General features: G+C 42.8%; 1 protein-coding gene across 5 annotated transcripts in view; it reads right to left on the reverse strand.

Moving 5' to 3' along the window:
* The window catches only part of dicer1 (dicer 1, ribonuclease type III), a 48,652-nt gene extending 24,734 nt beyond the window's left edge, over positions 1–23,918 (reverse strand). For 2 of the 5 annotated variants that reach the window (XM_014195054.3, XM_014195073.2), the window contains exons 1-19: positions 23,780–23,914; positions 19,036–19,223; positions 16,188–16,245; positions 15,939–16,046; positions 15,610–15,816; positions 11,344–11,506; positions 11,073–11,203; positions 10,615–10,749; positions 9,653–9,813; positions 9,347–9,515; positions 8,950–9,108; positions 6,764–7,077; positions 6,437–6,569; positions 6,098–6,219; positions 5,787–5,907; positions 3,565–3,719; positions 3,175–3,307; positions 2,782–2,857; positions 2,236–2,375 (exon numbers count right to left, since the gene is read on the reverse strand). In XM_014195054.3, coding sequence (XP_014050529.1) covers positions 2,236–2,375; positions 2,782–2,857; positions 3,175–3,307; positions 3,565–3,719; positions 5,787–5,907; positions 6,098–6,219; positions 6,437–6,569; positions 6,764–7,077; positions 8,950–9,108; positions 9,347–9,515; positions 9,653–9,813; positions 10,615–10,749; positions 11,073–11,203; positions 11,344–11,506; positions 15,610–15,723 — 2,226 coding nt within the window. In that variant the 5' untranslated portion in view covers positions 15,724–15,816; positions 15,939–16,046; positions 16,188–16,245; positions 19,036–19,223; positions 23,780–23,914. Of the gene's footprint in view, positions 1–2; positions 2,141–2,235; positions 2,376–2,781; positions 2,858–3,174; positions 3,308–3,564; positions 3,720–5,786; positions 5,908–6,097; positions 6,220–6,436; positions 6,570–6,763; positions 7,078–8,949; positions 9,109–9,346; positions 9,516–9,652; positions 9,814–10,614; positions 10,750–11,072; positions 11,204–11,343; positions 11,507–15,609; positions 15,817–15,938; positions 16,047–16,187; positions 16,246–19,035 lie in introns of those variants that run through there. The other 3 variants (XM_082974445.1, XM_014195045.3, XM_082974440.1) reach the window with 3 other exon arrangements.
* Between the last annotated feature and the right edge of the window lie 521 nt (positions 23,919–24,439).

Consider the following 24,439-nt stretch of genomic DNA (forward strand, 5'->3'; position numbering starts at 1 on the left):
GGTGAAAACAGCATTGGATTGTGGAAATTTATACACCAGTGAATTATGTTTACATCCATGGGGGAGGGAATGAACGAGTGAACACTTCTGGGTGAAGAGAATCAGACAGTAGCCAAGGAGAGGAAGCAGTTCCACACCATTTAGATGGAGGCACCATATACAGTGGCTTGTGAAAGTATTCCCCCCCCTTGGCATTTTTCCTATTTTGTTGCCTTACAACCTGGAATTAAAATACAGCTGCAAGTCTCCTGGGGTATGTCTCTATAAGACTGGCACATCTAGCCACTGGGATTTTTTCCCATACTTCGAGGCAAAACTGCTCCAGCTCAAGTTGGATGGGTTCTGCTGGTGTACAGCAATCTTTAAGTCATACCACAGATTCTCAATTGGATTGTGGTATGGGCTTCAATTAGACCATTCCAAGATATTTAAATGTTTCCCCTTAAACCACTCAAGTGTTGCTTTAGCAGTATGCTTAGGGTCATTGTCCTGCTGGAAGGTGAACCGCCGTCCCAGTCTCATATCTCTGGAAGACTGAAAGAATTTCCTTGTATTTAGCGCCATCCATCATTCCTTCAATTCGGACCAGTTTCCCAGTCCCTGCCGATTAAAAACATCCCCACAGCATGATGCTGCCACCACCATGCTTCACTGTGGGGATGGTGTTCTCGGGGTGAAGGGAGGTGTTGGGTTTGCGCCAGACATAGCGTTTTCCTTGATGGCCAAAAAGCTCAATTTTAGTCTCATCTGACCAGAGTATCATCTTCCATATGTTTGGGGAGTCTCCCACATGCCTTTTGGCAAACACTAAATGTGTTAGCTTATTTCTTTCTGGCCACACTTCCGTAAAGCCCAGCTCCGTGGAGTGTACAGCTTAAAGTGGTCCTATGGACAGATACTCCAATCTCCGTTGTGGAGCTTTGCAGCTCCTTCAGGGTTATCTTTGGTCTCTTTGTTGCCTCTATGATTAATCCCCTCCTTGCCTGCTCCGTGAGTTTTGGTGGGCGGCCCTCTCTTGGCAGGTTTGTTGTGGTGCCATATTATTTCCATTTTTTAATAATGGATTTAATGGTGCTCCGTGGGATGTTCAATGTATCTGATATTTTTTTATAACCCAACCCTGATCTGTACTTCTCCACAACTTTGTCCCTGACTTGTTTGGAGAGCTCCTTGGTCTTGATGGTGGCGCTTGCTTGGTGGTGCCCCTTGCCTAATGGTGTTGCAGACTCTGGGGCCTTTCAGAACAGGTGTATATATACTGAGATCATGTGACACTTAGATTGCACACAGGCAGACTTTATTTAACTAATTATGTGACTTCTGAAGGTAATTGGTTGCAGCAGATCTTATTTAGGGGCTTCATAGCAAAGGGGGTGAATAGATATGAACGCACCACTTTTCAGTTTTTAATTTTTTAAAATAAGTAACTTTTTTCATTTCACTTCACTAATTTGGACTATTTTGTGTATGTCCATCACATGAAATCCAAATAAAAATCAATTTAAATTACAGGTTGTAATGCAACAAAATAGGAAAAACGCCAAGGGGCATGAATATTTTTGCAAGGCACTGTTTCAGCAATGGAAAAAAGCCCCAGTAAAAAGTACTGCACTACAGTATACACAGAGTATACAAAACATTAAGAACACTTGCTCTTTCCATGACATAGACTGACCAAGTGAATGCTATGATCCCTTATTGATGTCACCTGTTAAGTCCACTTCAATCAGTGTAGATGAAGGGGAGGACACAGGTTAAAGAAGGATTTTTAAGCCTTGAGACATGGATTGTGTATGTGTGCCATTCAGAGGGTGCCTTTGAAAGGGGCAGGGTAGAGGGTGCCAAGCGCTGCTGGGTTTTTCAGGCTCAACAGTTTCCCATGTGTATCAAGATTTTCTCATGTATTGTTATTTACAATGACAGCCTACACCGGCCAAACCCGGACGACGCTGGGCCAATTGTGCACCGCCCTATGGGGCTCCCAATCACGGCCGGTTGTGATACAGAAAGGTCCACCACCCAAAGGACATCCAGCCAACTTGACACAACTGTGGGAAGCACTGGAGTCAACATGGGCCAGCATCCCTGTGGAACGCATTTGACACCTTGTAGAGTCCATGCCCGATGAATTGAGGCTGTTCTGAAGGCAAAAAGGGGTACAACTCAATATTAGGAAGGTGTTCAGTGTATTGAGAATAGGGTTCCATTTGGGATGCATCAGTGATGAGTACTCACAGCTTTAGGGTAGCACTGCCTCCTCTTGGTGGATCCTGGCCTGCCTGGAACACTGGTCTCCTCCTCATCATGGAGATCCAGCTCCTCCTCATACTTCACTGTCTCCTTCCCCACAGGCATCAAGTGGTCATCTAACTCACCTGGGGGAGGGAGGGAGAGAGAGATTTACCTACTATTTACCTACTGGCAAAATTAAGTTAAATATGTCACAGCAGTTAATACCAGGTTCCCCTCTTCTCCCACCCCAGCAAATTCAATTACATTCCCCACAAGCTTGAAGAGAGAGGGAGGGAGATTTGAGGGAGGAAGACAGAAAGAGAGATGGGGAGGGAGAGATACAATCTGGGACTAGCTGCAGTGAGCTAGTCTGGGTACCAGTCTGTTTAGCTATCATTCCACTCCGGTCATGCTAAACATGGCATAATCTTTGGCATAATGACACAGAGTACAATTAGTAGAATGTTAGCTAAACAGACTGGTACCCAGGCTAGCAGTGAGCACTACAATAATAATATTCTACCATTGAAATAGCTGCATTTTATTTACCTTTTTTGTGAAGCTTTTCACAACAAAGCAGTGCTACTGCTTTCTCTGCCAGTCTTGCACAGTTCATTGTCGGCCCCTGCAGTGACAAAACAAAGTGTACATTTGTCTCAGAAACATCCATTATATACACCGTTAGGTGAATCTTGACATCCCGAATAGAAACAGTGGGTGCTACACAATGGTGGTGGATGAGGTGAATTTCCTGCTTACTATGTAGTCTACTACAGCCCTTTGAGCACCTGGAAGCACTGTATAATTATGTGTGTCTCAAAAGGCACCTTTTTCCCTGTATAATGCACTACATTTGACCAGAGCTGGAATATATAGGGAATAGGGTGCCATTTGGGATGCAGTCCTATAAATCCAATCAACGACGAAAGCCTGCAGACTCACAGCGACGGGCACCCGTAGAGGGGAGTTGATGGGCAGGTAGAGGGTTGACTGGTAGCGCCCATCCTGAAGCTCCTTGGTCTTACACTTGGGTGCCAGGTGGGTAAACGGGTCACTGGGCAGACGGGCACAGTATCTGAGGCAGCCATGGGGGAGAGGGACATTAGCACACCAGACCACCAACAGCAAAATGAAAACAAGAACCAACAAAAATGAAATCTTCAAATCCAATTTAGCAACACCGCCTGCTTATAATTATAGTATTTTGAGACAGCAATTTATTTTGTTCTCAGTGTATTTAGTCTTGTTGCCACGAAGCGCCCTTTTTCGAACCCTTTTTCAAACCCTTTTTAGATTTTTCAAGGAAGCAAAGCAGTCCCCATTTCCTCTTACCTGTTGATGTGTCCGATGGCCGTGTTGATGGTGACGCGGGGCCCTGCGTCCTCAGAGCGGAGCACGTAGGGAGGCAGGATGTTATCATCATCCAACACCTGTTCCACCTCAAACTCACCGACCCCCGCTGCCTTGGAACACTTATTCCTCAGAATCTGGAGAGATCAAGAGAAGATCTACAGTCGTCAGTATTAGGGTTGTCACAATACTAGCAGAGAAACACAGAAAATACTTTTTTCTTCAGGGTTCCCATTTTCCTTTTCTCAAACGTACACATCAAACTCCCCTTGACATCAAAACTTGATTTACATGAAAGGTTTACTTCCACAACTAAGCAGCATTCACCAATTAATTCACATATCATCCAAGAATGGCCCTTGTGGACAGGCTCTGAAAACCAGTGTTCCCCAAAAAGACACCAATCAATTGAACATAATTGAGTGGATTATGGTGAAACCATAATCAGCAAACGCAGGAAGATAACTTAGGTTGAGTCCCAAATGGCACCCTATTCCCTATATACAGTTGAAGTCGGAAGTTTACATACACCTTAGCCAAAAACATTTAAACTTAGTTTTTCACAAATCCCGACATTTAATCCTAGTAAAAATTCCCTTTGTTAGGTCAGTTAGGATCACCACTTTATTTTAAGAATGTGAAATGTCAGAATAATAGTAGAGAGAATTATTTATTTCAGCTTTCATTTCTATCATCACATTCCCAGTGGGTCTGAAGTTTACATACACTCAATTAGTATTTGGTGGCATTGCCATTAAATTGTTTAACTTGAGTCAAACGGTTCGTGTAGCCTTCCACAAGCTTCCCACAAAAAGTTGGGTGAATTTTGGCCAATTCCTCCTGACAGAGCTGGTGTAACTGAGTCAGGTTTGTAGGCCTCCTTGCTCGCACACACTTTTTCAGTTCAGCCCACAAATTTTCTATAGGATGAGGTCAATGCTTTGTGATACCACTCCAATACCTTGTCTTTGTTGTCCTTAAGCCATTTTCCACAACTTTGGAAGTATGCTTGGGGTCATTTTCCATTTGCGACCAAGCTTTAACTTCCTGACTGATGTCTTGAGATGTTGCTTCAATGCATCCACATAACTTTCCTCCCTTATGATGCAATCTATTTTGTGAAGTGCACCAGTCCCTCCTGCAGCAAAGCACCCCCACAACATTATGCTGCCACCCCCGTGCTTCACGATTGGGATGGTGTTCTTCGGCTTGCAAGCGTCCCCTTTTTTCTTCCAAACGTAACGATGGTCATTATGGCCAAACAGTTCTATTTTTGTTTCATCAGACCAGAGGACATTTCTCCACATTGTCCCAATGTGCAGCTGCAAACCGTAGTCTGGCTTTTTGATGGTGGTTTTGGAGCAGTGGCTTCTTCCTTGCTGAGCGGCCTTTCAGATTATGTCGATATAGGACTCGTTTTACTGTGGATATAGATACTTTTGTACCTGTTTCCTCCAGCAAGGTCCTTTGCTGTTGTTCTGGGATTGATTTGCACTTTTCGCACCAAAGTACGTTCATCTCTAGGAGACAGAACACGTCTCCTTCCTGAGCGGTATGAAGGCTGCGTGGTCCCATGGTGTTTATACTTAAGTACTATTGTTTGTACAGATGAACGTTGTACCTTCAGGCGTTTGGAAATTGCTCCCAAGGATGAAACAGACTTGTGGAGGTCGACAATTCTTTTTCTGAGGTCTTGGCTGAGGTCTTTCTTTTGATTTTCCCATGATGTCAAGCAAAGAGCCACTGAGTTTGAAGGTAGGCCTTGAAATACATCCACAGGTATACCTCCAATTTACTCAAATGACGTCAATTAGCCTATCAGAAGCTTCTAAAGCCATGACATCATTTTCTGGAATTTTCCAAGCTGTTTAAAGGCACAGTCAACTTAGTGTATGTAAACTTTTGACCCACTGGAATTGTGACACAGTGAATTATAAGTTAAATAATCTGTCTGTATTCAATTGTTGGAAAAATTACTGTCACGCACAAAGTAGATGTCCTAACCGACTTGCAAAAACTATAGTTTGTTACCAAGAAATTTGTGGAGTGGTTGAAAAGTGAGTTTTAATGACTCCAACCTAATTGTATGTAAACTTCCGACTTCAACTGTAGATGCATACTTAGACAACAGTCTCTGAGAATCACTGTGTTCCTCAGACAGACACATGCATTGGGGTCTTGAGGACAGGCTCTGAAAACCACACCTTCTCAATGGCCTTGTAGGTCTTCAGGTCGTCCTCGAAGGTCTTGGCCCTCTCACTGTCAGCCAGCATGATGTAGTTGGATACAGGAGCTCTGGCTCGGCCTTTAGACTGAACGTAGGACCTGTAGTCGAGTCAAGTCAACATTTATTTAAAGTGCATTTAACAGGGGTCACAACACACTTTACATTATTAAAAAAGAAGAACAAAACAATGTAGAAAAGGGAGGGGAAGTGGAATAATTTCAACAACAATATAAAATAGTCCAATGGGCAGGAAGCAACAAGGAAGTGGATAGACAAGCAGTGCTGTACCTGTACTCAGTGGGCAGGTCGAACCGCACCACCAGGTTACATTTGGGAATATCCACTCCTTCCTCCACGATGCTGGTCGCTATGAGCAGGTTGGTCTCGTGGGCTCGGAACTTACGCAGAACCTGAGGGATGATGATGGATGGAAGAATGGGTGGACGGATGGAAGAATGGGTGGACGGGGATGGATGGATGGATGGATGGATGGATGGATGGATGGATGGATGGATGGATGGATGGATGGATGGATGGATGGACATACAAATGTATGGGTAGGTCAATTTCGATGTATCTACAGAGGATGATGTCCGAAAATACAAAATGGTGTCAATGTGTTCTTACCTCTTCCTGCTTCCTGAATTCCACCTCCATCTGTTTGTTGCGGGGCTGGTTCTTGCCGATGCTGTGGCCTGTGATGAAGTTACTGCTGATGTAGGCCAGCTCTGTGTCCTGCTTCCCGGCCTCTTTAATCAGCCTGACACAAAGAGGGACAATAATCATGGAAATGGTATTAAGACAACCTAAATCCTCCCAAAATAAGATATTATTATTTTCTTCCTATATGGTAACAAGTCCTTTTGAGCAGTGTAAAATTAAGATTCTAAGTAGACAAGGTAGCAGAGGCATCACACATTTTAACCAAAATGGCATTGAACACCAGAATTGTACCGGTTGAGGACGACGGCCGTGTAGCGCCTATCCACGAAGATGATTCCACACAGAATGTTGGTGAATGGCGAGGGGAAGATGGCCTCGGGCTTCTCCTTCACCTCCACCTCCTCATCCTCGTCTTCGTCCTCTGAGTCACTCCACGATACGTAATTGTCCTCGTTGCGGTTGTTGTACCACTCCACACTCTCAAACTGCTGCCTCTCGAAGGGCTTGTACTCATGGAGGATCTCTAAGAGACGGATGACTTTGGGGGTCACGAACTTCAGGTCCAAAGAAGCCGGGGTGAAGTGCTCTTCGCACAGAGCGTGGACCTAGGATACCAGAATTAAATAACTTCACTAGCCTATACCCAGAGTGGAAATTCACCTGCCTATGTACACACACAGTAGATTGCACAGGAACACAAAATACAATTTATTTATACAGCCCTTATAACAGGAACAGTTGTCACCAAGTGCTTTATGGAACTCAACTAAACACGAATTACAACACACCCACATGGGATAGTTAGTACAGTTGAAGTCGGAAGTTTACATACACTTAGGTTGGAGTCATTAAAACTCGCTTTTCAACCACTCCACAAATTTCTTGTCAACAAACTATAGTTTTGGCAAGTTGGTTAGGACATCTACTTTGTGCATGACACAAATCATTTTTCCAACAATTGTTTATAGACAGATTATTTCACCTATAATTCACCATATCACAATTCCAGTGGGTCAAAAGTTTACATACACTAAGTTGACTGTGCCTTTAAACAGCTTGGAAAATTCCAGAAAATGATGTCATGGCTTTAGAAGCTTCTGATAGGCTAATTGACATAATTTGAGTCAATTGGAGGTGTACCTGTGGATGTATTTCAAGGCCTACCTTCAGTGCCTCTTCGCTTGACATCATGGGAAAATCAAAAACAATCAGCCAAGTCCTCAGAAAAAAATTGTAGACCTCCACAAGTCTGGTTCATCCTTGGGAGCAATTTCCAAACGCCTGAAGGTACAACGTTCATCTGTACAAACAATAGTACTTAAGTATAAACATCATGGGACCACGCAGCCTTCATACCGCTCAGGAAGGAGACGCGTTCTGTCTCCTAGAGATGAACGTACTTTGGTGCGAAAAGTGCAAATCATTCCCAGAACAACAGCAAAGGACCTTGCTGGAGATGCTGGAGGAAACAGGTACAAAAGTATCTATATCCACAGTAAAACGAGTCCTATATCGACATAACCTGTAAGGCCGCTCAGCAAGGAAGAAGCCACTGCTCCAAAACCGCCATCAAAAAGCCAGATTACGATTTGCAACTGCACATTGGGACAATGTGGAGAAATGTCCTCTGGTCTGATGAAACAAAAATAGAACTGTTTGGCCATCATGACCATCGTTACGTTTGGAAGAAAAAAGGGGAGGCTTGCAAGCCGAAGAACACCATCCCAATCGTGAAGCACGGGGGAGGCAGCATAATGTTGTGGGGGTGCTTTGCTGCAGGCGAGACTGGTGCACTTCACAAAATAGATGGCATCATGAGGTAGGGAAATTATGTGGATGCATTGAAGCAATCAGGCAGTCAGGAAGTTAAAGCTTGGTCGCAAGTGGGTCTTCCAAATGGACAATGACCCCAAGCATACTTCCAAAGTTGTGGCAAAATGGCTTAAGGACAACAAAATCAAGGTATTGGAGTGGCCATCACAAAGCCCTGACCTCAATCCCATAGAAAATTTGTGGGTAGAACTGAAAAAGCATGTGCGAGCAAGGAGGCCTACAAACCTGACTCAGTTACACCAGCTCTGTCAGGAGGAATGGGCCAAAATTCACCCAACTTATTGTGGGAAGCTTGTGGAAGGCTACCCAAAACGTTTGACCCGAGTTAAACAATTTAAAGGCAATGCCACCAAATACTAATTGAGTGTATGTAAACTTCAGACCCACTGGGAATGTGATGAAAGAAATAAAAGCTTAAATAAATCATTCTCTCTACTATTATTGTGGCGTTTCACATTCTTAAAATAAAGTGGTGATCCTAACTTACCTAACACAGGAAATCTTTACTAGGATTAAATGTCAGGAATTGTGAAAAACTGAGTTTAAATGTATTTGGCAAGGTGTATGTGAACTTCTGACTTCAACTGTATATACACACCTTACATCAACCACACAGGAGTATATAGACAGCTTACTGGACATACCTTCCTCAGGATGGTGTCAGTGAAGAGCAGGAACTTCCTGTTGATCTCTTCCTGTTCGTGTTTGATGTACTTCTGTAGCTCCCGCACCATGATACCAGCCACCTTGTCGGCACACCACGGCCCCAGCACCAGCAGCACCGCCCGGCAGTCCCTCAGCACCTGGGGAAGAGCAGGGAGACATTTCTTTATTTAACCAGGTAAGTAATTGAGAACACATTCTCTTTAACAACGACAACTTGTGCAGCAAAGCAGACAAGTGACATTAAATACAAAGCAGACAATTACAATTCTCAGATGTATAGGCTAGGCTGTAGGGCTCTGAATAAAAGTAGTGCAGAAATATAGGGAATATGGTGCCATTTGGGATCCAAGCTTGGATATGTATATAAGGTCAGACCTGTTTGGTTATGAAGGTGGGGTCTCTGTCCTCTCGAGGCACAGATATGTTGCAGTCGTTGAGGAAGTGGAGAGCCTTATCCAGCTCACTCAGCAGACACTCAGAGAGGCCACTCTTGTCCAGGTAGGGTCCACAGTCCAGCACCACTTCTCTGGGCTGGGAGGCATATCTGAGACACACAGTTCAGTTTTCCCTTTCCGATCCTAAATAATATGATTGTGGACAGTTGGGGACCTGCTCCTAGATAAGCACTCCTACTAGGAGTTGCTTAATGAATACGGGCCATTGTGTGTATTATTACAATACCTGTCGAGGACTACGAGGTCAGTAGCGGTCTCTGCATTGCTCCTTAAGATCCGCTCCAGGTTCTGGATCTTCTGCTCCAGTTCAGACGGGTCACATTTACCATTCAGAATGGATGCTGTGAGGCCCAGGATGCGAGGGCTGCACAGAGAGCCCTCACATAGCTGAAACAAAGATTGCGAGAGACAGATCACACATTAGTGAAACAGAGGAGAGAGAACCTTCACATTAATGAAACAGATAGCGACATCCTTCACATAGCTGAAACAGTGGAGAGAGACAGCACTTCCATACCTGAAATGGAGATAGAAAGCCTTAACATAAATTTAAAAAGAGCTAAAGTAGACAGCCCTCACATAGCTGAAACAGAGATTGAGAGCCTGCACATAAATGAAAACAGAGATAAAGTAATGACAGCCCTCACATAGCTGAAACAGAGATTGAGAGCCTTCACATAAATGAAAACAGAGACAAAGTAAAGACAGCCCTCACATAGCTGAAACAGAGATTGAGAGCCTTCACATAAATGAAAACAGAGACAAAGTAAAGACAGCCTTCACATAAATGAAAACAGAGATACAGTAGAGACAGCTCTCACATAGCTGAAACAGAGATAGACAGACCTCACATATCTGAAACAGAGATAGAGATAGCCTTTGCATAGCTGAAACAGAAATAGAGACAGCCCTCACATAGCTGAAACAGAGATAGAGACAGACCTCACATAACTGAAACTGAGAGAGGCAACCGTCACATAGCAGAAACGGATACAAGGACAGAAAATGCTAAAACATTGAACAGCCTGCAACGGGGTTCAATAAGGAAGGCTGACTGACAACACTTTTCCTCATTTCCAATGGTGAATAATATAATGACTAAACTCCAATCTCCATAATGCTTTGGCTCTCGCCATACAGGGAAGGGAGCTTGAATGCATAACTACGTAGAGTAGACTGTAACTGTACCTTCATTATCTCCCGGTAGGGATGGTCTGTGATTGCCAGGTGACACTCATCAAACACCACCAGGTTGAGTTTCCATAGTGGCAACACTCCATTCTTCAGCACATGCAGGAAGATATGGCAAGTCATAACGAGCACCTAGAAGAACAGAAATGATGGAGAGAATGAGTGGACGGGAGGATGGAGGGATGGCATATTGCCTTGAATAATAGATTACAGTGTCGTGACATTGATTGGGTCCATCCACAGAACGATAACTTTCCAGTCCTCATGGAAATGACACTGGGAATTCAGTGGTTTTTCAAAGTTGTTGAGAGGGGAAAACTTTAGTAATGCTATTACCAATGGTATTTATCATGAAAGTAATTGGTAACAATTGGTACATTATTCTGGCAATTGTAATTATATGACAAAATTCGTAGCAATTGATATTTTCGAGATCTGTGTTCAATGAACCTCACCTGATTTTCAATCATTTCTTGGCTCCACTTTTCCCCGGACCATGAGGATATCTTCTCCGCGCTGGTGTATTCTCCAACCTGGAGATCAGAGTGGGTCCTAACACTAGCTGCTTGCTGAATCACAGACGATTCTTTATTTATCATTCAAGAAAAGAGGGGAAAAGAGGGGAAAACAGAGAAATCTCATGGTCTCAATCATACCTTTGGGAGAAGTGTGAAACATTTGGATGCACCGAATAATGGATTTGTTTGTGACTCCAAATGTAGCTACCTGTATTCACCAGGAAAACTGTCCTCTTCCCATGTTCCGCGAAGTCTCCCCGGATTTGGTGGGAAAGCTCTTTAGTTAAGAGTACTGCAATAAAGGTCTTCCCTGAGCCAGTATTTAAACAGACGATAGTATTGTGTTCAAGAGCTGCTTCAAGAAGTTCAACCTGGCAGGGAAGAGAAGGTTACAGTCATTAGTTTCAACTGTTGTGCAAGCACACTCAATAACTGGTTACAAAAAAAAATACAAAAAAATAAAGATAGATAACCACACACTGATTAATGTTCCCACAGTTTATTTAACAACATTTAGACCCGAAGGTCTTCCTGCTAAGTTACAATTGTTTCTGTTATTACGGTGCTATCACTCTGTTATTAGTGTGCCTGCACAGTAATGTCACTGGAGATGGACCAGACCTGAGTGCGATGGCGACTATGTACTGTTGTAATACGGTGGACATTGTTAAACCGGAACCTAGTTGTTGTGCCATTTTGAGGTAACATTGGTAGCAGAGGATGGCTAATAACTACAATGTGCCACTGACAAGAAGAGGTCATATTATAGTTGGAAAAATGGACTTGGAATCTGGACACGGGTTACTAATCTAGACGAGAAAAAGCAAGCACTTGAAGTGGTATTATCGCTCGAGGGAAGAGCAAGAGATACAGCACTGGAAATATCCTTGGAGGATTTGAACAAGGATGACGGTATGAGAACTTTGATCAAAGTACTGGATTCTGTGTTTCTTAAAGAAGAGAAAGACTGTGCCTACGAGGCATATTCAAACCTTGACAGTGTCACCAGAGACATTCGGTTGCAATGACAGACTACATAATTGATTTAAACAGAGGTACAATAGGATGCGCAAGGACGAATTGGTTCTCCCAGATGCAGTGTTAGCTTTCAAGTTGCTAGATACTGCCTGTCTCAATGGTAGGGAGAAACAGTTGGCTTTGACTGCTTGTACTGAGCTGACTTTAGCGTCAATGAAGTCACAAATATTTTTGGTTAAAAAATACGTCTGTCGCGCCAATAACAGATGGAATGCAAGTGAGTGACGCAGCATATTACGCTGAGCAGCAGAGAAAAAGCGCCAACAAGTCACGTTCTCAAGACAACCAAACGAGGGCACCATTGCCCAGCACAAATCCACTGGACAGGTATGGAAGGAGATCGAAATGGGCTATTTGGCAAAGCACTTAGCATTGGATTAAAGACTGTCCTCATAAAAATGAACAGGTTAAACTAACAGAGGAAAATGTAAACACAGAGATGGAGCAGTGTAACATTACACTGTTTTCATACAAGTCTGCTTCTGAGATCTGTGTAGTTGAATCCTTAGGATCTGCTGTAATTGTTACGGCATGTACACGCACGGTGTGTGGTGAAAAATGGCTTGATAGCTATGCCAGCGAACTAAATATGATTGACACACCAAGCAACAGAACTTTCAAATTTGGAGATGGGCGAGTCGTCCATTCTACCGAGATGGTCAAGATGCCAGCAAAAATAGGTCAGACTAAGTGTCACATTGAAACAGAGATGGTCCCTACAGATATCCCCTTACTATTAAGCAAAGCTTCCCTCAAGAAGGCAGGGGCTGTACTAGACATGAAAAATGACAAGGCAGTGATGTTTAAACAACCAGTGACCCTTGAACTTACTACCTCAGGCCACTATTGTGTAAACATTTTAGACAACAACATCGCACAGAGTCCATGTAAAAATTTGATTCTGACGGACACAGAGCGCATAGAGATTCTGACAGTCAAGAGAATATGACCACAGAGGAAAAACACAAAGTATTGTTACAACTTCACAAACAGTTTGGACATGTTACAGTTGACAGACGTCAGAAATTACTCAGAAGTTCTGGGAATAATGATGATGAGAGCATGTCCTTTCTACCGCAGATAGTTAACAGCTGTGAGACATGCCAGAAATAGAGCAAACCTAAGCCCAGACTAGCTGTTGGTTTGCCACTGGCTTCCGAGTACAATGAAACAGTGGCTGTTGATCTACATGAGCTAGGACCAAGTATGTGGTACCTTCACATATCGACCACTTCACACGCTTCAGTGCTGGAAACATTGAAACCCAGTGAAATCGTCAAGCACTTCATTCATTCCTGGATAAGTGTGCATGGCCCGCCCAAGAAATTGTACAGTGACAATGGAGGAGAATTCAATAATAATGAAATAAGAGAAATGGCAGAGAAATTAAAATGGAAGTAAAGCCAACTGCTGCATACAGTCCATGAAGCAATGGACTTCTGGAGAGACATAATCAAACACTCACAGAGATCATGCTGAAATTGAAGCAAGACAATAGATGTGATTAAAAAACAGCCCTAGATTGGACTTTGATGGTAAAAAACTCAATGCACAATTTTCATGGCTACAGCCCATACCAACTAGTGTTGGTGCAGAACCCTAATCTTCCCTCTGTACTGGTTGACAAGCCACCAGCACTAGAAGGGACCAGTGTGAGGGCATGGGTGGGACAGCACCTTTCAGCACTACATGCAGCGAGAAAAGCGTTCACTGAAGCAGTGTTCAGAGAGAATTCGCAGGGTTCTGCGTAAACAGCTTCGACCCACAAATGACAAGTACGAGACTGGAAACAAAGTGTACTACAAACGAGTTGACTGTCATGAATGGAAAGGACCGGAAGTAGTCATTGGCCAAGATGGTGTAGTGATATTTGTGAGGCACTGAGGCACCATTGTCAGGGCACTGAAACTGACACAGAAAATGGAGCATAGACCTTCAACCATGACACAGGTAATACTGTTGAGGGTTCAAATGAGGAAAACGTTCAACAACAGCCACGTGTTAAGACAACTTGGTTGTTCCAATCTGAAAACTGGACATTTATATGGACAGAGAAAGTGGTATTAGACACACAGCAACAGTCAGTGGACGAGCTGGAAAAGCCAAAGGAAAACACCAGAACTGGTACAGCTTGCAGTACCAGCTACACTTCCTGGTACAACAGGGTCAGCTGACCTGTCACTTGTAGATCATCTCAGAATTGAACCAATAGAAAATCGAGAAAAACAGAATGACGTACTTGAAACAAAGGACATGTCATTTGACTCAGCTAAACTAGATGAGCTCAGTAATTGGAGGAAAAAATGAGTGTTTGAGGAAGTCAAAGACATTGACCAAAAATGTGTCTCAATAAGGTGGGTGTGTACCCTTTTGAGGAGCTGGCTGCTAAAGAACTCTCAAAAGACTCACAGACATGTACCTCAGAGTCACTCAGATCTGCCAGAAAAAAATGGAAACTTCATTCCATAGACATCAAATCTGCATTTTTGCAGGAAACAGAGCTGTCAAGGGACATTCACAACCGACTTCCGCCTGAAGATAAGAGCAAAGGAACACTGTGGAAACTAAAAAAGTCTGTGTATAGCCTGGCAGGTGCATCACTCTACTGGTACAACAAAGTCAAGGCGACAATGCTGAGTACAGGTAGAAAAATGTCACAAGTAAATCATGCAGTCTTCTATTGGCTTGATCAAGACCGCAATGTGACTGGAGTACTTACTTATGACGTCATCTGGGGTGGCTCACAGACTTTTGCTACAACTGTGATTCCCCACCTCAAAGCTGTTTTCCTGGTCGGCCACAAAGGATAAGCTTGCTGACTATCTGACTGAAAAGGGAGCATCCGGTCTTGTGCTCCTAAAGGCACTCAGTAATGGAAAGTGGCAGCTTGAGTAACACAAATAAAAACTTTGTCACACAACCCATTTGCGATGAGGAACTTAAATAATACTTGGGACATTTAATTATTTTGTTGATGTTTTATTTGTCTTTAAAGAAAAGTGGGAGATTGTTAAATTCATGTTTTAAGTATCCCTATATTTTTGTTATTACAGTGCTATCACTCTGTTATTAGTACACTTGCGCAGTAGTCTCACTGGAGATGGACCTGGCCTGAGTGTGATGGTGACTATGTACTGTGGTAATACGGTGAATGTTGTTAAACTGAAACCTAGTCGTTGTGTCACTTTGAGTTAGCACTTCTGTCAGGCCAGTCGAATTGTTGCACAAAAAACTGTGGGAGCATTCATTTGCGTGCGGGTATGCATCTTTATTCCATAGGTTAGGCTATAGTCATTATCAGATATTAGATCAATGGGGAAAGTGATACCAATGTCTACGTACAACGCACTGCAATCTTTTTCCTAGTGCATAGTCAAGTGTCAGTTTAAACACGTCAGTTGAGCTCCATTGTCAATTGGACTTCCTCCTTCCTTACCTGATATTTCCTAGGCGTGTAGATGTTGTCATGGATGGCCTCCTGTTGCCACGGGAGACCAAAGAAAGGCCCCATGGGATTGGAGGCGGGGGTGACCAGCTGGAGTCCTGACATGTTGCTTCAGGACTGGGGGATGCTGGGGGTACAGTCCTCCACTCGTCCACTTTATCTTTATCTCATTTCCTCATTCTCTTCCTCTAAAACTTACTGGTTCACAAAAAAACAGGCATCATGCAGGCTGGATGTTACTAATAATACAATCATTACTAATATTATTGACAAGATCAATAATAAACATGATATTATTATTCACACAAGTATATACTTACAGGTAGGGTCATAGACTCTGTGATGGACCAGGCAGCACTTACTCTGGGCTTCATGATCAACGCTCATCAATCAGCTCATCATACTCCCCCACATCTTAACTAGAGGAGCTGTACAGAGAAATACACAACCGCCCCGACATCAAATCCATGAATAGGCCTATTACACCGAAGCAAAAAAAACTGGTGTCCTAGATTCTGGCCAACCATGCTAGCTATAACACGTTAGGCTTATGGTAAAACCAATTTTACCTCTACACAGTTGAAAGGCTTTAATGACAGTGCTTGAGGAGCTGAAGATTCTTCCTTCCTAAACCGCAATCACAGACAGAGGGAAAAGAAATGAGAACACAGTCATCTTGCTTGGCGGGAATGAGAGAGGGCTGGTGTGGAGTGGAGAAGGGAGTGCACCTGGTTAGGGGGGGGGGGGATCTAATTTCTGGATGACAACTGGCTTTTCACCACATTTTTGCCACCCTAAAATCAAGACCACACGCCTGCCCTGACCACTGCTGTAGAACACAGCTGCAACCAATCCCAGAAGTCATTTCAGCTTAGCCAGCACAAGCCCTCATTTTTATAGAGTGCTCACATTTGCTGCTGGTTAAAAGCTGTTGGCTCTCTTTCTCTCTGTCTACGTCCCAAATGACACACTATTCCCTATATAGTGCACTACTTTTGATCAAAGCCCCTATAGATGCGTTGGCTGACAACGTCACGAAAACAATGTGCACGCTTCCATGGGACAGAAGTCGGCCTGTTGTTGTGATTCTGGATGGCTAGCAAGAATGACAAGAAACTGCCATGTGGGGAATCGTAAGTGGCTCGTATCAGCTTGTTTCATCTTGTTATTGATACCATGTCTTGTTTTGAAGTGTTTTGACTGATTTCATGTCAATGCTAATATGGCTAAGATTCGCTAGATAACCAACAAACAGTAACGATCTATTTGAGAGACAGGTGGTCATTGTGCAAATGTATTTATGTGTTCAATAAACATTCGAGACAATAGATAGTTTACATGTTGTCAACCATCTCAGGCAACCTCATCTGTTTTGTCCTATGTTTGCGCGCGCGTTGTTTTTGTTGCTAAACAACCAACCCATATATGGGCCAAGGTCAAAAGTAATGCACCATATAAGGAACGTATGGGATGGGATGCCATCCGGGATGCAGACTCTGACTCCGTGAAGAGAAAGAGCACATACACGCATATATAATAAAACAAATCCAACAGATTATGTACATCTAGGCCGTGCCTCAAATGAAATGCATGCTGCTGACATGCCTCAACTTTCCCAGGTTCTCATTGCACTTTCCAAGTCAAAGATATGTCTGGGGAAGAGTGCAATTTATGAACCAGACCACTCTGACGAAGTAGGAAGTAATGATATAGCAATCACTGAAAAAAATGCATTCGCTATACTGCAGTTCCTCACGACAAGCAGAATGCATTTCTACAGCCCAGAAAAGCTGTGCCCAAGGCCATGGTCAAAAGTAGTGCACTATATATAGTGAATAGGGTGCGATTTAGGACGCACACGCTGTGTTCCGTAGACCCACAATCTGAGGAGTAGGGATGCAATCAATTAACAGGTTAAAATGGGGCTTCATTCATCTAATCTAGAACAAGCCCTTAGGGACCCTCTGCTTTCTTTCCACCTTGGCTGACTACTGTGACCCAGAAAGAAAGGGGGTGTGGGGGTTGGACAGTGTGTGTGTGTCTGTGCACTACACAGAAAATAGGGGGCCATTTGTGCACTACACATAAAATAAGGGGCCATTTGGAACGGATCATTAAAAGTAGGCTACATCAATAATTTATTCCTGTTTACTCTGCTGCCACTCACATTTGGGGGAAGTGACAGAACAATTTTGTGTGAAGAAACATTTGCTAAACACATGTAGGCAAAATGGTTTCAACCCACTCCACTTCAAAACCCATGCACACGCTTGCACATACGATACACATTCAGAAAAATTGGCTAATAATGAAACTGAGCAGGGCTGGGTATATGGTGTGTGTGTGTAAAACAGATGGAATAAACTAGTCAAATTGAGATAGGCAAATTAATTTTACCACATAACCCAGTGTTTCCCCTATATTAACTTAGCAGAGGTGGGCTGCTGCTGCTGCTAAATTGTTGCCGCCACTCTAAAAATATTAGTAAAAAATATACAGTACCAGTCAAAAGTGTGGACACCTACTCATTCAAGGGTTTTTCTTTATTTTTACTATTTTCTACATTGTAGAATAGTGAAGACATTCTAACTATGAAATAACACATATGGAATCATGTAGTATCCAAAATAGTGCTTAACAAATCAAAATATATTATATATTTGAGATTCTTCAAAGTAGCCACCCTTTGCCTTGATGAGAGCTCTGTACACTCTTGGCATTTTCTCAACCAGCTTCATGAGGTAGTCAACTGGAATGCATTTCAATTAACAGGTGTGTTTTTCTTTCCTTCTTAATGTGTTTGAGCCAATCAGTTGTGGTGTGATAAGGTTGGTATACTGAAGATAGCCCTATTTGGTAAAAGACCAAGTCCATACTATGGCAAGAACAAGCTCAAACAAGTAAAGAGAAACAACAGTCCATCATTACATTAAGACAAGAGGGTCAATTAATCCGGAAAATATCAAGAACTTTCAAAGTTTCTTCAAGTGCAGTCGCAAAAACCATCAAGAGCTATGATTAAACTGACTCTCATGAGGACCGCCACAGGAAAGGAAGACCCAAAGTTACCTCTGCTGCTGCAGGATAAGTTTATTTGAGTTAACTGAACCTCAGATTGCAGCCCAAATACATGCTTCACACAGTTCAAGTAACAGACACATCTCAACATCAACTGTTCAGAGGAGACTGCGTGAATCAGGCCTTCATGGTCTAATTGCTGCAAAGAAACCACTGCTATAGAAGATGGCGCCGAAGAACATGGCTGACGTTTTACATTCTCCCAACTAATTGTTCTATTTTGTTAGTTTTCTTACATTTTGTGTAACTTGTTTTTTTACTTTTTTTGTACATAATGTTGCTGCTACCATCTCTTATAACCGAAAATAACTTCTGGGCATCAGAACAGCAATTACTCACCGTGAACTGGAAGAAACTTTTTCCTTTAACGAGTCCGACGAGAAGGATATACTGCTTTTACTGGAACAGGCCCAGATCCCCATAATTTGCTTGAAGAACAAGATGCAGGAAAAGGGCCCGCAGATCGGGCTGCCTTCTGAGAATCCGTAGGCGAGTAAGTGAACTCCCGCTACCATCCGTTCTTCTTGCTAACGTGCAATCATTGGAAAATAAAATTGATGACCTACGATTACTTAAAATAAAATTGATGTCCTACCAACGGGACATTAAAAACTGTAATATCTCGGTTTCACCGAGACGATACGGATAATATAGAGCTGGCAGGATTTTCAATGCACCGGCAGAACAGAGAAGCTTTGACTGGTAAGACGAGGGGTGGGGGTGTGTGTGTATTTGTCAATAACAGCTGGTGTGCGATGTCTAATATTAAATAAGTCTTGAGTTATTGCTCGCCTGAGGTGCTTTATAATATGAGTACTTTATGAGTACTTTATGATAAGCTGTAGACCACACTATCTACCAAGAGAGTTCTCATTTATATTATTCGTAGCCATCTATTTACCACCAAAGAACGAAGCTGGCACTAAGACCGCTCTCAACCGACACTATAAGGCCATAAGCAAAGAAGAAAATGCTCACCCAGAAGCCCCGCTCCTAGTAGCCATGGACTTTAATGCAGGCAAACTTAAATCAGTTTTACCAAATTTTTACCAGCATGTCACATGTGCAACCAGAGGGGGAAAAAACAGAGACCACCTTTACTTCACACACAGACATGGATACAAAGCTCTCCCCCACCCTCCATTTGGCAAATCTGACCATAATTCTATCCTGATTCCTGCTTAAAAGCAAAAACTAAAGCAGGAAGCAGCATTGACTCTCTCAATACGGAAGTGGTCAGATGACACGGATGCTACACTACAGGACTGTTTTGCTAGCACAGACTGGTAAATGTTCCAGGATTCATCCAATGGCATTGAGGAGTACACCACCTCAGTCATCGGCTTCATCAGTAAGTGCATCGACGATGTCATCCCCAGTGACCGTACGTGCATATCCCAACCAGAAGCCATGGATTACAGGCAACATCAGCATGGAGCTAAAGCCTAGAGCTGCCACTTTCAAGGAGTGGGAGACTAATCCAGACGCTTATAAGAAATCCCGCTATCTCCTCAGACGAACCATCAAACAAGCAAAGCGTCAATACAAGATTAAGCTTGAATCTTACTACACCGGCTCTGACGCTCGTCGGATGTGGAAGGGCTTGAAAACTGTTACGGAATAAAAAGGGAAACCCAGACGTGAGCGGCCCAGTGACGCGAGCCTACCAGACGAGCTAAATGCCTTTTTTGCTTGCTTTGAGGAAAGCAACACTGAAGCATGCACGAGAGCACCAGCTGTTCTGGATGACTGTGTGATAACGCTCTCGGTAGCCGATGTGAACAAAACCTTTAAACAGGTCAACATTCACAAAGCCGCTGGGCCAGACGGATTACCTGGATGTGTACTCAAAGCATGCACGGACCAACTGTCAAGTGTCTTCACTGACATTTTCAACCTCTCCCTGACCGAGTCTGTAATACCTACATGTTTCAAGCAGACCACCATAGTCCCTGTGCCCAAGGAAGCAAAGGTAACCTGCCTAAATGATTACCGCCCCGTAGCACTCACGTCGGTAGCCATGATGTGCTTTGAAAGGCTGGTCATGGCTCAAATCAACAGCATCCTCCCGGACACCCTAGACCCACTCCAAGTCACATACCGCCCCAACAGATGACGCAATCTCAATCGCAATCCACACTGCCCTTTCCCACCTGGACAAAAGGAACACCTACGTGAGAATGCTATTCACTGATTACAGCTCAGCGTTCAACACCATAGTGCCCACAATGCTCATCACTAAGCTAAGGACTCTGGGACTAAACACATCCCTCTGCAACTGGATCCTGGACTTTCTGACAGGCCATCCCCCAAGGTCTACACCTGTTGTATTTTGTGCATGTGACAAATACAGTTTGATTTGATTAAAGGACACCAATAAGAAGAGGAGACTTGCTTGGGGCAAGAAACATATTTTTGGTTCCAACCGCTGTGTCTTTGTGAGACGCAGAGTAGGTGAACGGATGATCTCCGCTTTTGTGGTTCCCACCGTGAAGCATGGACGAGGAGGTGTGATGGTACTTTACTGGTGATTTGCAGTGGTTTGCGAAAGTATTCACCCCTTGGCATTTTTCCTATTTTGTTGCCTTACAACCTTGAATTAAAATCGATTTTTGGGGGGGATTTGTATAATTTGATTTACACAATATGCCTACCACTGTGAAGATACTAAATATTTTTTTTGTGTGAAACAAGAAATAAGACCAAAAAAAAATTATTGAGCGTGCGTAACTATTCACCCCCTCAAAGTCAATACTTTGTCGAGCCACCTTCTGCAGCAATTACTGCTGCAAGTCTCTTGGGGTATGTCTCTATAAGCTTGGCACATCAAGCCACTGTTAACTAATCCAGCTGCTTCAAGTTGGATGGATTCTGCTGGTGTACAGCAATCTTTAAGTCATACCACAGATTCTCAATTGGATTGTGGTATTGGCTTCAATTAGACCATTCCAAGATATTTAAATGTTTCCCCTTAAACCACTCAAGTGTTGCTTTAGCAGTATGCTTAGGGTCATTGTCCTGCTGGAAGGTGAACCGCCGTCCCAGTCGCATATCTCTGGAAGACTGAAACAGGTTTCCCTCAAGAATTTCCTTGTATTTAGCGCCATCCATCATTCCTTCAATTCTGACCAGTTTCCCAGTCCTTGCTGATGAAAAACATCCCCACAGCATGATGCTGCCACCACCATGCTTCACTGTGGGGATGGGGTTCTCGGGGTGAGGGGAGGTGTTGGGTTTGCGCCAGACATAGCGTTTTCCTTGATGGCCAAAAAGCTCAATTTTAGTCTCATCTGACCAGAGTACCTTCTTCCATATGTTTGGGGAGTCTCCCACATGCCTTTTGGTGAACACCAAACGTGTTAGCTTATTTTTTTCTTTAAGCAATGGCTTTTTTCTGGCCACTGTTCCGTAAAGTCCCGCTCTGTGGAGTGTACGGATTAAAGTGGTCCTATAAACAGATACTCCAATCTCCGCTGTGGAGCTTTGCAGATCCTTCAGGGTTATCTTTGGTCTCTTTGTTGCCTCTCTGATTAATGCCTTCCTTGCCTGGCCCGTGAGTTTTGGAGGGCGGCCCTCTCTTGGCAGGTTTGTTGTGGTGCCATATATTTAGATTTGTTTAACACTTTTTTGGTTAATACATGATTCCATATGTGTTATTTCATAGGTTTGATGTCTTCACTATTATTCTACGATGTAGAAAATAGTACAAATAAAATAAAACCTATGAATGAATAGGTGTGTCCAAACTTTTGACTGGTACTGTATACTTTAGAGAAAATGGGGATGGTAAACCGTTTTCAGTGTAAACGTAAATGACTAAAACCAGATATAATGTAGAAAAGATAATGGACTTATGTTTTATTAAATCATCTTTGATCACTAACAATCACCAAAATCAAAACTAGATCATCAAGGAGAATCTAAAATTCCCCAAAATTTGAAGGCATGGGGCCCCAATTGATTTTGTTATGTTTGCGTCACTCACATAGCATATGGCATAAGCCATGGCAAAATGTGTAGAATTCCAGGAAACTAGCTTTAAAACTGTAAAATGTTGTCTCTGTCCCCACCAGGGGAAATACTGTAACATATCACAGATTATGAAATGTGGGTGTTATGCCACAACCCCAGTTAGCCATATTGTGGCAATCTGACTGGGGGACATTTGTATCAATGAATAGGCTATCATTACCAGTCCACATAAAAGTCAATATAAATGTATACATAGCACATCATTCATTGTGCATAAATATGGCTGAGAACTGAGAACATAATTTCTCACCACCAGCAACTTGCTAACGAATTTAATTTCAAAACATCAACCAACACATTCCAAAATAAAACGAGAGATCAGGTCAGGGAAATAATAACTAGCTAGTTATACGTCTTTATATTTTAATAGTTTCTACGTTAGGCCCCAAGGAGACCTTGGCATTTTAGTGAAACGAGTTAGCTAGTTAACGTTAGCTGGCGAGCGAATGATAAAAACTGGCTGTTGCGTTAAGCTAGCTTTCTAAATGCTAACTAAGCACAGGTGGCTAGCTACATCAACATCAACCTGATGGCAAACAAACACGTCCACGAGGACAAGTTTATACATTTGAAAAATATCTAAATACATTAACAAATATTTAATGTGGTTATTCTTTGATGATTTGCACTCTAGTAAACTGAGTGATAAATGCAATGGCTTGCTATCCCACGCGTGCAGCTAGCGTAGCTACTGAACTTGACAGTGACAGCTTAGCAAAGTAGGTAGCGAACTAGCTGGCCGGTTGACTAATTATAATTAAATACACAGAGAGCATAGATGCATACATTTATTTTGTCTATGACAACTGATGGACATTGTAGTTTTGCATGCAACTATGTGTAAATTGTCTATTCGAATAATGAGTAATGTGCAACGAAAGTGAGCCTAGCTAACGTTAGCTTGTTAACATTATTGACTAACTTTGTATTTTAGCTAATATACTTATATTGTGGATGCGAAAAGGCATATTTCACACTGTCGACAAAGCCAGCGCATAGCCACGAGTAAGGAATAGCATGCATTCCTAGTGCTTCCGTTAAACGTCCTCACCTAATAAATATTTTTTATTGGGCCTTCTTGAATGAAAATTGTCCTGTTATTTCGTCTGATACACTCTCCTCCATTCCCTCCTGCTGCTGTCAGGAACTACCCCACCACGATACTTCCTTCCACCTGGGCCTTCGAAACGCAACATTTTGCGTAAAATACGTAAGATTGTTGTTTTTCATAGCATGGATGACATGCGTGAATGGTGGTCGAGAATACAAATCCCCTCAAAACCCAAGAGTTGCTACGCAAGTGAAACCATTTGCCCCCAGCATTGGCTCCTGAAAATAAATGTAATCTTGACTCAAACTATGAGCTTTTTAACTTTGCTTTGACTTGGTTGTGATTTTATTTTGGTTTATTTGTAAAGGGGGGTGTTTCCGCAACTTTGAAGCCTGATTGAATTTCAAACAAGGCAACAGTCAACATGTCGTCCCTCACGAATGATTCAGCACCCCCTTGGGACAATTCGTGTCAACATGTCAAACTCGGACAGGAGATCCAGACCAAGTTGTTTGACAAGATGAGATGTGTGTGACCATCAATACCTAAAGAGGAACTGACTTGTTCTAGCTTAAACAATTGAAATATTATATGCATCAACTATGAGTGTCACATAAATCCTAACCTATTTTTGCATGTTTTTTACACATACAGTATATA

Source organism: Salmo salar, chromosome 01, assembly GCF_965601325.2.
Source record: "Salmo salar chromosome 01, fSalSal1, whole genome shotgun sequence".
Taxonomy (NCBI): Eukaryota; Metazoa; Chordata; class Actinopteri; order Salmoniformes; family Salmonidae; genus Salmo; species Salmo salar.